Source organism: Taudactylus pleione, unplaced genomic scaffold (genome assembly GCF_031769625.1).
Source record: "Taudactylus pleione unplaced genomic scaffold, aTauple2 ptg000229l, whole genome shotgun sequence".
NCBI classification, from domain to species: Eukaryota; Metazoa; Chordata; class Amphibia; order Anura; family Myobatrachidae; genus Taudactylus; species Taudactylus pleione.
The window spans coordinates 2,791,081-2,804,151 of record NW_028284631.1 but is presented as its reverse complement, the minus strand read 5'-3'; the positions used below and the strand labels follow the sequence as shown (position 1 = coordinate 2,804,151).

The following is a 13,071-nucleotide window of genomic DNA, read 5'->3' as shown; positions in this document are numbered from 1 at the left end:
TCCTTAACCCTTGTCCATGACTAGTACTATACATTCCAGACCTCAAGGTTGTCATCAGTTGGCTGTACATTATACTATCGAGTCCCTCCAGGAATCATAACACCTGGTACGCAAAAGTCGGGAAAAATCCGGGCTTTTTGCCATTTTCTGTCTGAAAGTGGTATTAGCAGGTTTTTTTGGTGAAAATAACTAGTCCCAGCAAATTTGGGGTACATGAAAATGGGTGCAAGCATGGTTAAAAAAAAAAATCGCAAAAGTGAAGTTTTAAAAACCATCAAAAACGCACCTTCAAACAAAAAAAACACCTCCTCCATACTTGCAGACCCCCCCAAAAGCTTATTTCGCTACTTTTAAGTTTGTAACCCAACTTTGTACTTTTTTGCCCCCTTTTTCAAAGTAAATTTTTGGGGTGTTCACTTTTTTTAAAGATTTTTCTGACGCAGTTAAGCTTTGGGGACCTGTCCCAAGGGTGCGGGTGGTTTCCCCACCTTTGCACCCCAAAACCACAATTCTGCACTCTTTTCCGCCTGCTATTCATAGGCGAAACTTGTCCGCCTATTACATTGCATTGACTTTCCGCATATGCGAAAAGTCTTTGGAATTGAATATGGGAATAAGTTTTCGCCTGGCAAAATGACGTGACTGGCGAAACTTTTTTGCCGAAAACGGCTTTTCACGTCTAATTGAATATGCCCCTTTATATGTATAGGGAAACTAATATAAGAATAGCAAATACTTTTTGGGCAAACAATAATTATAAGATTAAATGGATTAATAATTACAAAAAATGAAAAGGTATGAAGATGGTAAATTGCCTATTAGACAGGACCATTACATTTACAATGTTAAGTCTGGTAACTGCATTACAGAACTCATGCAGCATTCAAAGTGTTATACGTGTTCTGCCCAAGAGCCTAGAACAGTTTTTCCAAATTTAAGTCCTTAGGGACCCCTAAATGCCCCCCATACATCTGCGATAGATCGTCGCGATGCAGCGATCCTGTCACAAGACATCGCAGGTTCGCTGAAATCCAACTTGTTGGATTTCACAGATATGCCGTGATTGGCAGATCGGTGAAATTTAACATGTAGAATTTCACTGATCCTGCAACATATCGCGGAACATCGATGGCCGCCGGTTGGCATTTCCGACCGGCGCATCAGCGTTTCCGATCCCATCGCAACGATCCATCGCAGATGTATGGGGGCCTTTACAGTGCATGTTTTACAGGTCTCAGTATCACAATTGAAATAATTGGCTCCACCTGTAGATTTATAAAATGTGTCATCCAGTAATGAATACACATGTGCACCAACTCTGAGGACTGGAGTTAAGGCCCCCATACATCAGAGATTGATTGTGTATAAAAATCTTTCCCTTTTTCAATCAATTGCATGATTGCTGCAATGAATTGCTGATGTATGGCGGCCTTAAGGAAACACTGGCCTACAATCTAGTACTACAGTGGTTCTCAAACCTGGTCCTCAGGACCCCACACAGTTCGCGTTTTGTAGGTCACCCAGCAGGTGCACAGGTGTAGTCATTACTCACTGACGCATTTTAAAAGAGCCACAGGTGGAGCTAATTATTTCACTTGTGATTCTGTGAGGAGACCCAGAAAACATGCACTGTTGTCTAGTACTGCAACAAGATCATATTAATTGGTAGCATTTGCTTTATAAGAGAGCCCACAGACCACATCTGAGCAGTTTAAAAAAATGTTTACATTTTTTTTTTGTTGATACAAAGTTATACAAACCAACCAGGCTACTTGTTGATTCCTCTTTGTTTATTTATACAAATGTAACAAGAAAATTGCTGTAAAATATGTAAAAATACAATGATATAAGGATATTAAATATAAAAACCGTAAAAGCTTAACACAATACTTTCCAATGTATCAAAATCGTTGTATATAGTGTCCAGTATGACTGTTTGGAGCATTAGTACTAATAGATACAACCATTTGTCAGCTTGGCAAGAAAGGAATTAGACAACCACAATGTGATATCCTGAACATGACAAACTGTGGCACTAGCCCTTTAAATGAAAGTGGTTAGAAAAGCCTTAGAAATTAAAGAACCAAAGAAGAAAAAGTCAAAATATCATACACACAACCCAAATTGTACAAATCTTAGTTGGAGGATATCAGACATAATTTAAAATGGATGGTAAGGAACAGGATAAAAATGGCTAATTATAAATTTGTTTGACAAAACTTTATCCAGTAAGAAATTAAGCATTGGATTTCAAACTAAAGCTAAATTGTCACAATTTCAATACAAATATAAGGATTTGTTCTACCAGCTAAGATTAGCTCTACCAACAACAGAGGCAAAGAGTCTAACATAATGACAGTCTTCTCCAGGAATCCCTGCAAGGAGGTTTGGACTAAGCTGAATCCAGCACCCAGGTCATGGCCCCCTGAGTTTAATCATAGCATGTCAGATATCAGGGTCAAATACACGGAACTGATGTGTAAAAGCCAAAGGGATAAGGATAAAGGGTCACAAGCCAAGTTTGTACACAGTCATTGTAACAGAGACCATGGATACTGCAAGAAAAGGGTCAGGAATAAGCAATGTCATATACAGTACATATGTATGTAGCATGAAATAAAGTACGCTGGAAACAAGGAGTGAGGCCTAATACTCTAGCAATAAGTCAGATTTTCTAGGCACAGTATTCAAACTTGCTGCCCCTTATGATGTCAGCAATCATGAACGCAAGTATAAGAAGCAAGAAGAGCTGCACACTCATCCCTAGAGAGAGAAATGAGACCGGACAGCAGACTTGAGCCATAAGAAACAGCAGCTTCTGGCCAGGTAAGTGCTTGCTAATATCCCAAGGTGTCTTACATTGATGCAGCAATCATTAGTATGGAGCAGCATGTTACCTTGCCCTTTAGAGATTGCATGGGCAGTAGAAGTCAGCTATAAATATGTTTGGGATCTGCCTATTTGAAAATTTCTTATAATCTTGTCTCTGGGCATGATCATAGCTATCAACTGAATATACTGTACTTCAGAAATTAAGATACTACTTTCAGATATTGCTAATTGTATTGCTATTTTGCTGCAGATGGCAGCAACTTTTGCTCCTTACTAGTACAGACTTCCAACATTGAAAATTAGATCCTGACCCCCAATTCAGCTTTTTTTTTATTGCCCAAGTTTGCCTAAAGCTGGCCATCCACTATACAATTTTCTGTCAGATATCTGTCCAATCTGGCTGTTTGGAATGAAAACCTGGTAATGTATGGGAGCAAATGACAGTCGATCCTATGGTTTTAAACACTTAAAAAAGGACAAAAAAAATTGTACACATTGGTTACATTTGTGTGTTTTAACTAGGGATGTGCAGGCTCGGATAGGTTCGAGTTTGCACGTGGAGTTCGGATTTTTCCCTCCAAAAAAACGGAACTCAGAACGAGGCAAAACGTCATCTTACATGGACGAACATCATCATTCCTGGTCTTTTGTCCAGGAATGATGATGTTCGTCCATGTAAGATGACGTTTTGCCTCGTTCTGAGTTCCGTTTTTTTGGAGGGAAAAATCCGAACTCCACGTGCAAACTCGAACCTATCCGAGCCTGCACATCCCTAGTTTTAACCAATTTGCCTGAACAACCATATTCCAGTATTTGTGAGCAAATGGACGACTGTCATTTGCTCCCATACATTACCATGTTTTCATTCCAACCAGCCAGATTGGACAGATATCTGACAGAAAATTGTATAGTGGATGCCCAGCTTACAAGCCATTAATTCCCCTATTACATCTATTTGGGATTGCCCATCCTTCCCTTCTGGCCTTAACCCCAAACCACTTCACTCTTGGATCCTGACAGAGGTACAGTGATTGAAGGTCTTCAAATTCAACAACTTACAGGGCGTGGCCTAACTGCAATCTTGGACGGACGAGCTCTTGTGTAGCTCCAGCTAACGAGCTCCAAAGAGGCGTCTTGTGTGCTTCCACCAGACAGCACTCACCCTAGTCCCTTTGCCTCAAGCTGCTGTTGTGTAGCAGATTTAACTCCCACTCTGCTGGACTCTGGGTGTTCTGGTTTGGCTGTGGTCAGATAGGCCTACAGCGGAAACCTGATCTACTTCCACGCCTGGCCTCTTACCTGGATGATCACGGCGTGATCGCAGCAAAACACGGTTAGAACCCTTAGCTGTGGACAAACCAGTCTCCACTTCAGCTTCACATCTGGTCCTGGACTTCATGTAGTAGCAGTGTCTGCTAAGTGGTCCTGTAGTGGCCAACGGCCATTTTTCTGCATGCACCGCTTGGCCGCTGCAGTTCATGTATCACCACACTACTGCTGCTCTTCCTGTCTGTATTTAGTGTCTGCTGCACTGTCTTTCCTGGGTGAGAAGCTCCTCTCTGCCAGCTGAACTGTGTGAGTTGCTACTATTAAATGTTGTTTTCTCTCACTCTCTATGTTGCTATACCTTGGTGGCCACATGCTGTGAATAATTGTTTTACATCTCCCTGTGACCACATGCTTACTGTTGATGGCTTTGTGATGTGCTTATGTCAATATAATCTAGGGGTGTGCGTCGGCCACTTTTTGTGTTTTGGTTTGGTATCTGGATCTTTCATCGTGTTTTGGCTCTGGATTGGTTTTGCCAAAACCACCCTTCCATGTTTTGGGTTCTGGGTTTTGTGTTTTGGATCTGTATTTTTTGAGAAAAAAACATAAAAACAGCTAAAATCACAGAATTTGTGGGTTTTTCTGTTCCTATGCTATTATTAACCTCAATAACATTAATTTCCACTCATTTCCAGTCTATTCTGAACACCTCACAATATTGTTTTTAGGCCAAAAGGTTGCACCGAGTTAGCTGGATGACTATGCTAAGCGACACAAGTGGGCGGCACAAACATGTGGCCCATCTAGGAGTGACACTGCAGTGGCAGACAGGATGGCAGTTTGAAAAACTAGGCACCAAACAGTACATAATGCAAAGAAAAATAAGAGGTGCAAGATGGAATTGTCCTTGGGCCCTCCCCCCCACCCTTATGTTGTATAAACAGGACATGCACACTTTAACAAACCAATCATTTCAGCGCCAGTGTCTGCCACACAACTGTGGCTGAAATGATTGGTTCGTTTGGGCCCCCACAAAATAAGCTGGCAATTAATCTGTCCCTGCACAAATTGGCTCTACGGAGGCAAGATGTCCTCATCCACCGATTCCTCACCCTCTTCAGTGTTGTGCACATACTCATCCTCACAGAGTATTAATTTGTCCCCCGCTGGAATCCACCACCATAGGTCCCTCTGTACGTTCTGGAGGCTGGTCTCCCTGGAAGAATTTATAATTCATTTTGATGAACATCATCTTCTCCATATTTTGTGGAGCAACTTCCTACGCCTTTCGCTGACAAGGTTCCCGGCTGCACTAAACACTCTTTCGGAGTACACACTGGAGGGGGGCAACTTAGGTAAAATAAAGCCAGTTTGTACAGGGGCCTCCAAATTGCCTCTTTTTCCTGCCAATACAGGTATGGACTGTTTGACATGCCTACTTGGATGCTGTCACCGATGTAATCCTCCACCATTCTGTCAATGGTGACAGTATCATATGCAGTGACAGTAGTCATGTCAGAAATTGTTGCCAGGTCCTTCAGTCCGGAACAGATGTCCAAACTTGGTCTTGTCTGCCCTGCATCACCGCCAGCGGGTTGCTTAGGATACCTAAGTTGTTTCCTGGCAGCCCCAGTTGCGGGAGAAAATGAAGGAGCTGTTGACGTGTCACGTTCCACTTCAGCTGACAGTGTTTTCACCAGCAGGTCTTTGCACCTCTGCAGGCTTGTGTCGGCCAGAAAGAGAGACACCATGTAGGCTTTAAACCTAGGATCGAGCACGGTGGCCAAAATTTAGTGGTCTGATTTCAACAGATTGACCACCCTGGAATCCTGGCAAAGCGAATGAAGGGCTTCATCCACAAGTTCCACATGCTGAGCGGAATTGCTCCATCTTAGCTCCTCCTTCACTTTCTCCAGCTGCTTCTGCAAAAGCCTGATGAGGGGAATGACCTGACTCAAGCTGGCAGTGCCTGAACTGACTTCACGTGTGGCAAGTTCGAAGGGCTGGAGAACCTTGCACAACACGGAAATCATTCTCCACTGCGCTTGAGTCAGGTGCATACCCCCTCCTTTGCCTATGTCACAGGTGGATGTATAGGCTTGAATGGCCTTTTGCTGTTCCTCCATCCTCTGAAGCATATAGAGGGTTGAGTTCCACTGCGTCACAACCTCTTGCTTCAGGTGATGGCAGGGCAGGTTCAAGAGTGTTTGCTGGTGCTCCAGTCTTTGGCACGGAGTCGCTGAATGGTGAAAGTGGGTAGACATTTTTCAGGACACCCAAAAGCATCTCCTTCACGCTCCTGTCGTTTTTCAGAAAATTCTGCACCACCAAATTTATTGTGTGAGCAAAACATGGGACATGCTTGAATTTGCCCAGATGTAATGCCCGCACAATATTGGTGGCATTGGCAGATATCACAAATCCCCAGGAGAGTCTAAGTGGGGTAAGCCAATGGGCGATTATTTCCCTCAGTTTCTCTAAGAGGTTGTCGGCGGTGTGCCTCTTACTGAAACCGGTGATACACAGCATAGCCTGCCATACATCTACCCAGTGGGCTGTCACAGTCATATAGTCTTTAGTCTGCCCTATTCCACTTGTCCACATGTCCGTGGTTAAGTGGGCATTGGGTACAACCGCATTTTTTAGGACACTGAGGACACTTTTTCTGACGTCTCTGTACATTGTCTGTATCGCCTGCCTAGTGAAGTGGAATCTAAATCCTTTTCTCTGATTCCACAGGGGACACTGGAGGTGCTTACGCTGGGGTACAGAGGCGTGGATAGCTGGAGCTGGCACTTTAAAATTTAGAAGTGTGGAGCTCCTCCCCCTCTATGCCCCACCAGCCCTCAGTTTAGAAAATGAAGACAGAGAGGAGGTGGAGAACAAGCGAAGTGAAAGGGAGAGAAGAACACACAATAACTGAATCATACAACATACAGAACAAAACCGAACAGGCAGGCATAGAGCACAGAGGTGGGCGTCCAGTGTCCCCTGTGGAATCAGAGAAAAGGATTTACCGGTAGGTACCAAAATCCCATTTTCTCTTTCATCCCCTAGGGGACACTGGTGGTGCTTATGCTGGGGACATTCCAAAGTTATCCCCATGGGCGGGAGTGCTCTGTGGCGCCTGTAGAACAAGGCGGCCGAAACGGGACGCCATGAGGCAAACGTATCAAATTTGTAAAACTTGACAAACGTGTGAACTGAAGACCAAGTTGCCGCCCGGCACAATTGTGACGTAGATGCTCCTCTACTGGCCGTCCATGACGCACCCACAGAACGTGTGGAATGAGCCAAAATTGACGAAGGAGGCCGATGGTGAGCACTAACATAAGCTTGATGAATAGTCAGCCGGGTCCAACGTGCTAAAGTCTGCTGGTCAACCCCTCCAAAACGCATCATACAGGACAAACAGCGACTCAGACTTACGAAGGGAAGCAGTCCTGTCAACATAGATGTGGAGAGCCCTAACTGCATCCAAGGCAGAAGAACCAGAGTCCTCCACCAACGATGGTACCACAATAGGCTGATTGATATGGAAAGCCGACACGACCTTAGGAAGGAAAGCGGCTATCATCCGGAGTACCGCTCTATCCGCATGAAACACTAGGTAAGGAGGTTTATAGGAAAGAGCCCCCAATTCCGAAACCCTACGAGCGGAAGCGAGAGCCAGGAGGATGACCGTCTTCCAAGATAGGTACTTAAGATCAACCTCCTCCAAAGGTGCAAACATGGCCGACTGAAGGAACAGAAGAACTAGATTAAGATCCAAGGATCAATTGGATGTACAAAAGGAGGTTGCACACGCAAGACCCCATGAAGGAACGTCTGCACCTCAGGAATGAGGGCCAATTTCCTTTGAAAGAAAATGGAAAGGGCAGAAACCTGCACCTTTAAGGTTCCCAGACGAAGGCCAGAATCCAGACCCGTCTGAAGGAAAAGCAGAAACCGGGATAAGCGAAAGGTCCTAGATGGAAGATCCCGACTGGAACACCATGAGACATAAGCGCGCCAGATGCGATGATAATGCGCAGCCAAAACTGGCTTCCTGGCGCGTAGCATGGTGGGAATAACCGCGGCTGGGATACCCCACGTCTTAGGATATCGGTTTCAAGAGCCACCCCGTTAAACGTAGCTGCGCTAAGTTGGGGTGTATGAAAGGGCCCTGCTGTAGAAGATCCGGATGCAGAGGAAGGGGCCATGGATCGTCTGATAACAGGGACCGAAGGTCCGAGAACCAACTTCTTCGAGGCTAGTTTGGGGCCACGAGAATTACCGAGGCTGACTCCTGTTTTATTATTTTTAGAAGACGAGGAAGAAGTGGAATCGGAGGGAAAAGGTAAACGAAGTCGTAGGTCCACGGACTTGTCAGAGCGTCTACTGATTCCGCCTGCGGATCTCAAGTTCTTGACACGTATACTGGAAGCTGACGATTCAATCGTGACGCCATGAGATCCACCTGAAGACATCCCCATCGACGTATCAGTGCGTTGAACACGTCTGGATGAAGCTTCCATTCCCCGGGATGGACATCCTGTCGACTTAGGTAATCTGCTTCCCAGTTGTCCACACCCGGAATGAATACCGCTGACAGGATTATTGACAGATTCTCGGCCCACCAGAGGATCCGAGTTACCTCTCGCATAGCCATGCGACTCCGAGTCCCTCCTTGGCGGTTGATGTAAGCGACAGCTGTCGCGTTGTCGGACTGAACTCTTACCGGACGAGCCTTTAGCAACTCTGTTGCCTCTAACAGAGCATTATAAATCGCTCTGAGTTCCAACACATTTATGGGCCACTTCTGTTCTAAAGGGGACCATCGACCCTGAAAGTGATAATTGAGGACTACTGCACCCCATCCTCGAAGGCTGGCATCCGTGGTTATGATGATCCAGTCCCACATGCCGAACCGTTTTCCCGCTAACAGATTGCTGGATTGTGTCCACCAAAGAAGGGCTACTCTGGTAACCGGACTCAGACGGATCTGTCGATGTAGGAACAGATGAGACCCTGACCCCTGTGCTAACAGGTCCAGCTGAAACACCCTAGAGTGGAACCGGCCGAACTGTAGTGCCTCGAAAGCAGCTACCATTTTCCCCAAGAGACGCAGACAAAGAAGCATTGACACAGTCTTTGTTTTGAGGACCAGCTGAACTAACAGTCGGATATTCTTGGCCTTGTCTGTTGGAAGAAAAATCCTCTGAGATTTCGTATCCAATATCATGCCCAGAAATAGAAGTTTCTGGGACGGACTGAGATTCGACTTCTTGAAGTTGATTATCCAACCATGTTGGATTAGAGGGCCTGATTCAGACCCACTCGCGAGCGGCTGTCCGCTTGCAAGTGGGTCGATGTTCTGCACTGAGCATGCGCACGACGGAGGGCGCTCCGTCGTGCGCATGCGCCAGACACGACGAGCGAAGGACTTTCCTTCGCTCGTTGTGTCTGATCAAAGGGGGCGTGCTGTCGATGTTGATTGACAGCACGCCCCCTTTGGTGGGCTTGCCGGGGGCGTGCCTCCCTGATGGGGGCGTTCCTAAGGGAACGCCTACCGTCAGAAGCCGGCCCACTGACATCACTAGTGATGTCAGTGGGAGTGATTTTGGCTCTGATAGAGCCAAAATCACTCCGGGCCTTGTGGTTGAAAACCTCAACCGCAGGCTCCGGCTTGCAGTTTCGATGGTCGCGATGGTCAAGACAATCGCGGCCATCAAACTGCACGCTCGTATAGGCTGTGGGTGGTGATGCTCCATAGTTATGGAGGACGGCCCTCATTCAGAGCGTGCGCTCTGCTCAGAGCGTACGGCTCTGAATGAGGGCCAGAATGTGATATGTCAGTAAGGCATGATCTGATAGAAGAGGCACCGATGGAGCCTTGAGTAACAGATCGTCCAAATAAGGTATTATGTTCACTCCTGATGACCGAAGGAGAGCGATCATGACTGACATGAGTTTGGTGAAGTTGCGGGGAGCCAAGGATAACCCGAACGCAAATGTCCGAAATTGATAATGATCCTTCAAAATGGCGAAACGCAGAAAGGCCTGGTGTGGTTCCCAAATGGGAACATGGAGATATGCGTCCTTCATATCCAGGGATAATAGGAACTCCCCTGGTTCCAAGCTCGCTATTACTGACTTTAGAGACTCCATCTTGAAACGATACCTCCTCAGATACCGGTTCAAGGTCTTTAGGTTTAAGATGGGCCTGATCGAGCCATCCGGCTTGGGTACTACAAACAGGTTTGAGTAAAACCCCATACCTCGTTGAAGTTCCGGAACTGGAAATATCACAGAAGATACTACTAGAGACTGGATAGCCTCCTGTAGAACTTTGGCTCTTTCTGCCTGTATTGGCAGACTTGTAGTGAAGAAGCGAGGTGGAGGGGAGGTCTCGAAATCTATTCGGTACCCCAGGGTAATTAGTCTTCGGATCCACGGTTCTATGGAAGTCTGGTTCTAAACTCATTGAAATCTTTGCAGGCGGCCTCCCACTGCAGATGGTCCCAGGTGGGACGGAAGACCGTCATGCCACTTGTTTCTCAGCTGGTTTAGGCTCTGGTCTACGAGCAACCGTGTGTGGAGACCTCTACCTCTGCCACCTCTTGGTTGCGTGGGCGCACCTCTGGTCCTACCACGAAAGGAATGTGTCACCTGAAAGGAATTAAACGAAGGTCCCGTGTAATTTCTTCTGGGAGCCGGTGCAGCTGACGGGAGGAAAGAAGATTTACCCCCTGTGGCTTGGGATATCCATTTGTCTAATTCCGGCCCGAATAGCATGTCGCCAGTGAATGGTAGACTTTCTACCGCACGCTTGGATTCTGCGTCAGCTTGCCAAGCGCGTAGCCAGAGGGCTCTGTGGGCCGAAATCGCAGAAGCAGATATGCGAGCACTAATCTGACTGATATCCTTTGAAGCTTCTCCCATGTAAACTGCAGATTCACGGATGTGGTCTGCTAGTAGACGTAACTCTGCCCTGGAATTACCTGAGTCCAATCCTGTAATCAATTGATCGGCCCAGGAAACCACCGCCTTGTTAACCCAAGCGGTAACAAGTGTGGGCCTGAGTTGAGCACCCGCTGCTGTATAAATAGATCTTAACGTTGTCTCCAACTTACGATCCGACGGATCTTTTAGTACTGTAGCTCCCGGTACTGGGAGTGCTGTTTTCTTTGAGAGACGGGAGACAGATGCATCTACTGGAGGAGGGTTTTCCCACTTCTCCATCATGGATGAAGGAAAAGGGTAAATAGATGAAAACCGGCGCGGAATCTGGAACATCTTATCTGGCTGTTTCCAAGCTACCGAGAGCTGGTGCTGAAGTTGCTGCAAGAACGGAAAAACTGCAGAGCTCTTCGGTTGTTCGTTAAATAATTCAAACTCCTGTGATGGAGGAATTATATCCTCAGGTAAATTCAGAGTCTTTCTGACCGCCAAAATTAAAGATTCCACCCCGGGAGAGGTGGACTCTAACTACTGAGGGTTGTCGTCCTGTAACGCAACCTCCAATTCCCCCTCTTCGGTATCCTCCATAGTAAGGAATTCTTCCTCCGACTCCTCTGACTGGAGAACAGTTGTCAGAGTACGCTTCGGTCTCTGGTAGGAAGTGGAGGGTGCGAATGCCGCTGTGCCCATAACCTGTACCAAGGTGTCTAGAGACTTAGGGCCTGATTCAGACCCACTCGCAAGCGGCTGTCCGCTCGCAAGTGGGTCGATGTTGTGCACTGAGCATGCGCACGACGGCGGGAGCTCCGTTGTGCGCATGCGTCAGACGCGACGAGCGAAGGACTTTCCTTCGCTCGTTGTGTCTGATCAAAGGGGGCGTGCTGTCGATGTTGATTGACAGCACGCCCCCTTTGGTGGGCGTGCCGGGGGCGTCCCTCCCTGACGGGGGCGTTCCCAAGGGAACGCCTACCGTCAGAAGCCGGCCCACTGACATCACTAGTGATGTCAGTGGGAGTGATTTTGGCTCTGATAGACAAGACCACCGCGGCCATCAAACTGCACGCTCGTATAGGCTGTGGGTGGTGACCCACAGCTATACGAGCGTCCAGGAGGACGCTCCATAATTATGGAGGGCGACCCTCATTCAGAGCGTGCACTCTGCTCAGAGCGTACGGCTCTGAATGAGGGCCTTAGTTAGCCCTGCCACCCAGGGAGGTTGAGACTTGCGTGCCTCAGCTAACTCTGACGTTAAGTCTGACATCACTCCTACCATGTCAGCAGCCCACGGCGGAGCAACTGAGTCAGGAATAGCCATCAGTGGATCAATTGTTATACAAGCATCACATAACGTGGACCCAGTGGCATGCGGCTTAGATAGTTTGTTGTTACACTTAGAACAGACAAACATCTTTTGAGCCGCTTTTGTTTTGTTTGACATGGATAAACAACAGTCACCCAGACACACAGCAGTGATGAGAAATAAAACAGAAGGCTGGTTGGGACACAGAGGAAGAGGTACCCCCTCCCACAGATTAGATTCCCTGCACTGACACCCCAGTGTTACTCACAGCCTTGCCAGGGTTGTAGACAGGAGAATCAGCCTTCTGCATGTGCCTGCACACTACCTGTGGTGGAGAGATGCAGGCAAACAAGAGGTTAAAACGCGGCTCCACGCTGCTCTAACAGCTCTTGCCGCGTTAATTAGACAGGGAGCCCGCGCTATTAGGCTCCGCCCCCTTTCTTCTCAAGTCCAAGGGACTGGAAAATGGCCACCACGCTGCAGTAATAATCTCCCCCCTGCGCTAGCCCCACTGAGAAGGAGCCGCTAGTCGCGCTCATCAGCGGGGAGAGGGGAGAAGCAAATCATTGAGTAGCGCTTATAGCGCTCTCTGAAACCAGCGCTGGCAGTGGGGCAGGAGTCGGGGAAAGTGCATGTGATTGTACTCACTGCGCTCCCCTCAGGACGGCGCCTCTGTAATAACAGCACTCTCCTCACAGCTTCTTCCTGGAGGCAGTCTGTGCTGTGTG

General features: G+C 47.3%; 1 protein-coding gene across 1 annotated transcript; it reads right to left on the bottom strand.

Moving 5' to 3' along the window:
• Window positions 1-2,674: 2,674 nt before the first annotated feature.
• Window positions 2,675-12,653, bottom strand: LOC148517032 (lamina-associated polypeptide 2-like). The gene is made up of 3 exons (XM_088479267.1): window positions 12,612-12,653; window positions 10,734-11,424; window positions 2,675-2,763 (listed from the first exon to the last, which is right to left on the bottom strand). The coding sequence occupies exons 1-3, from the start codon at window positions 12,651-12,653 to the stop codon at window positions 2,675-2,677; spliced, it is 822 nt and encodes a 273-aa protein (XP_088335393.1).
• Window positions 12,654-13,071: the final 418 nt, after the last annotated feature.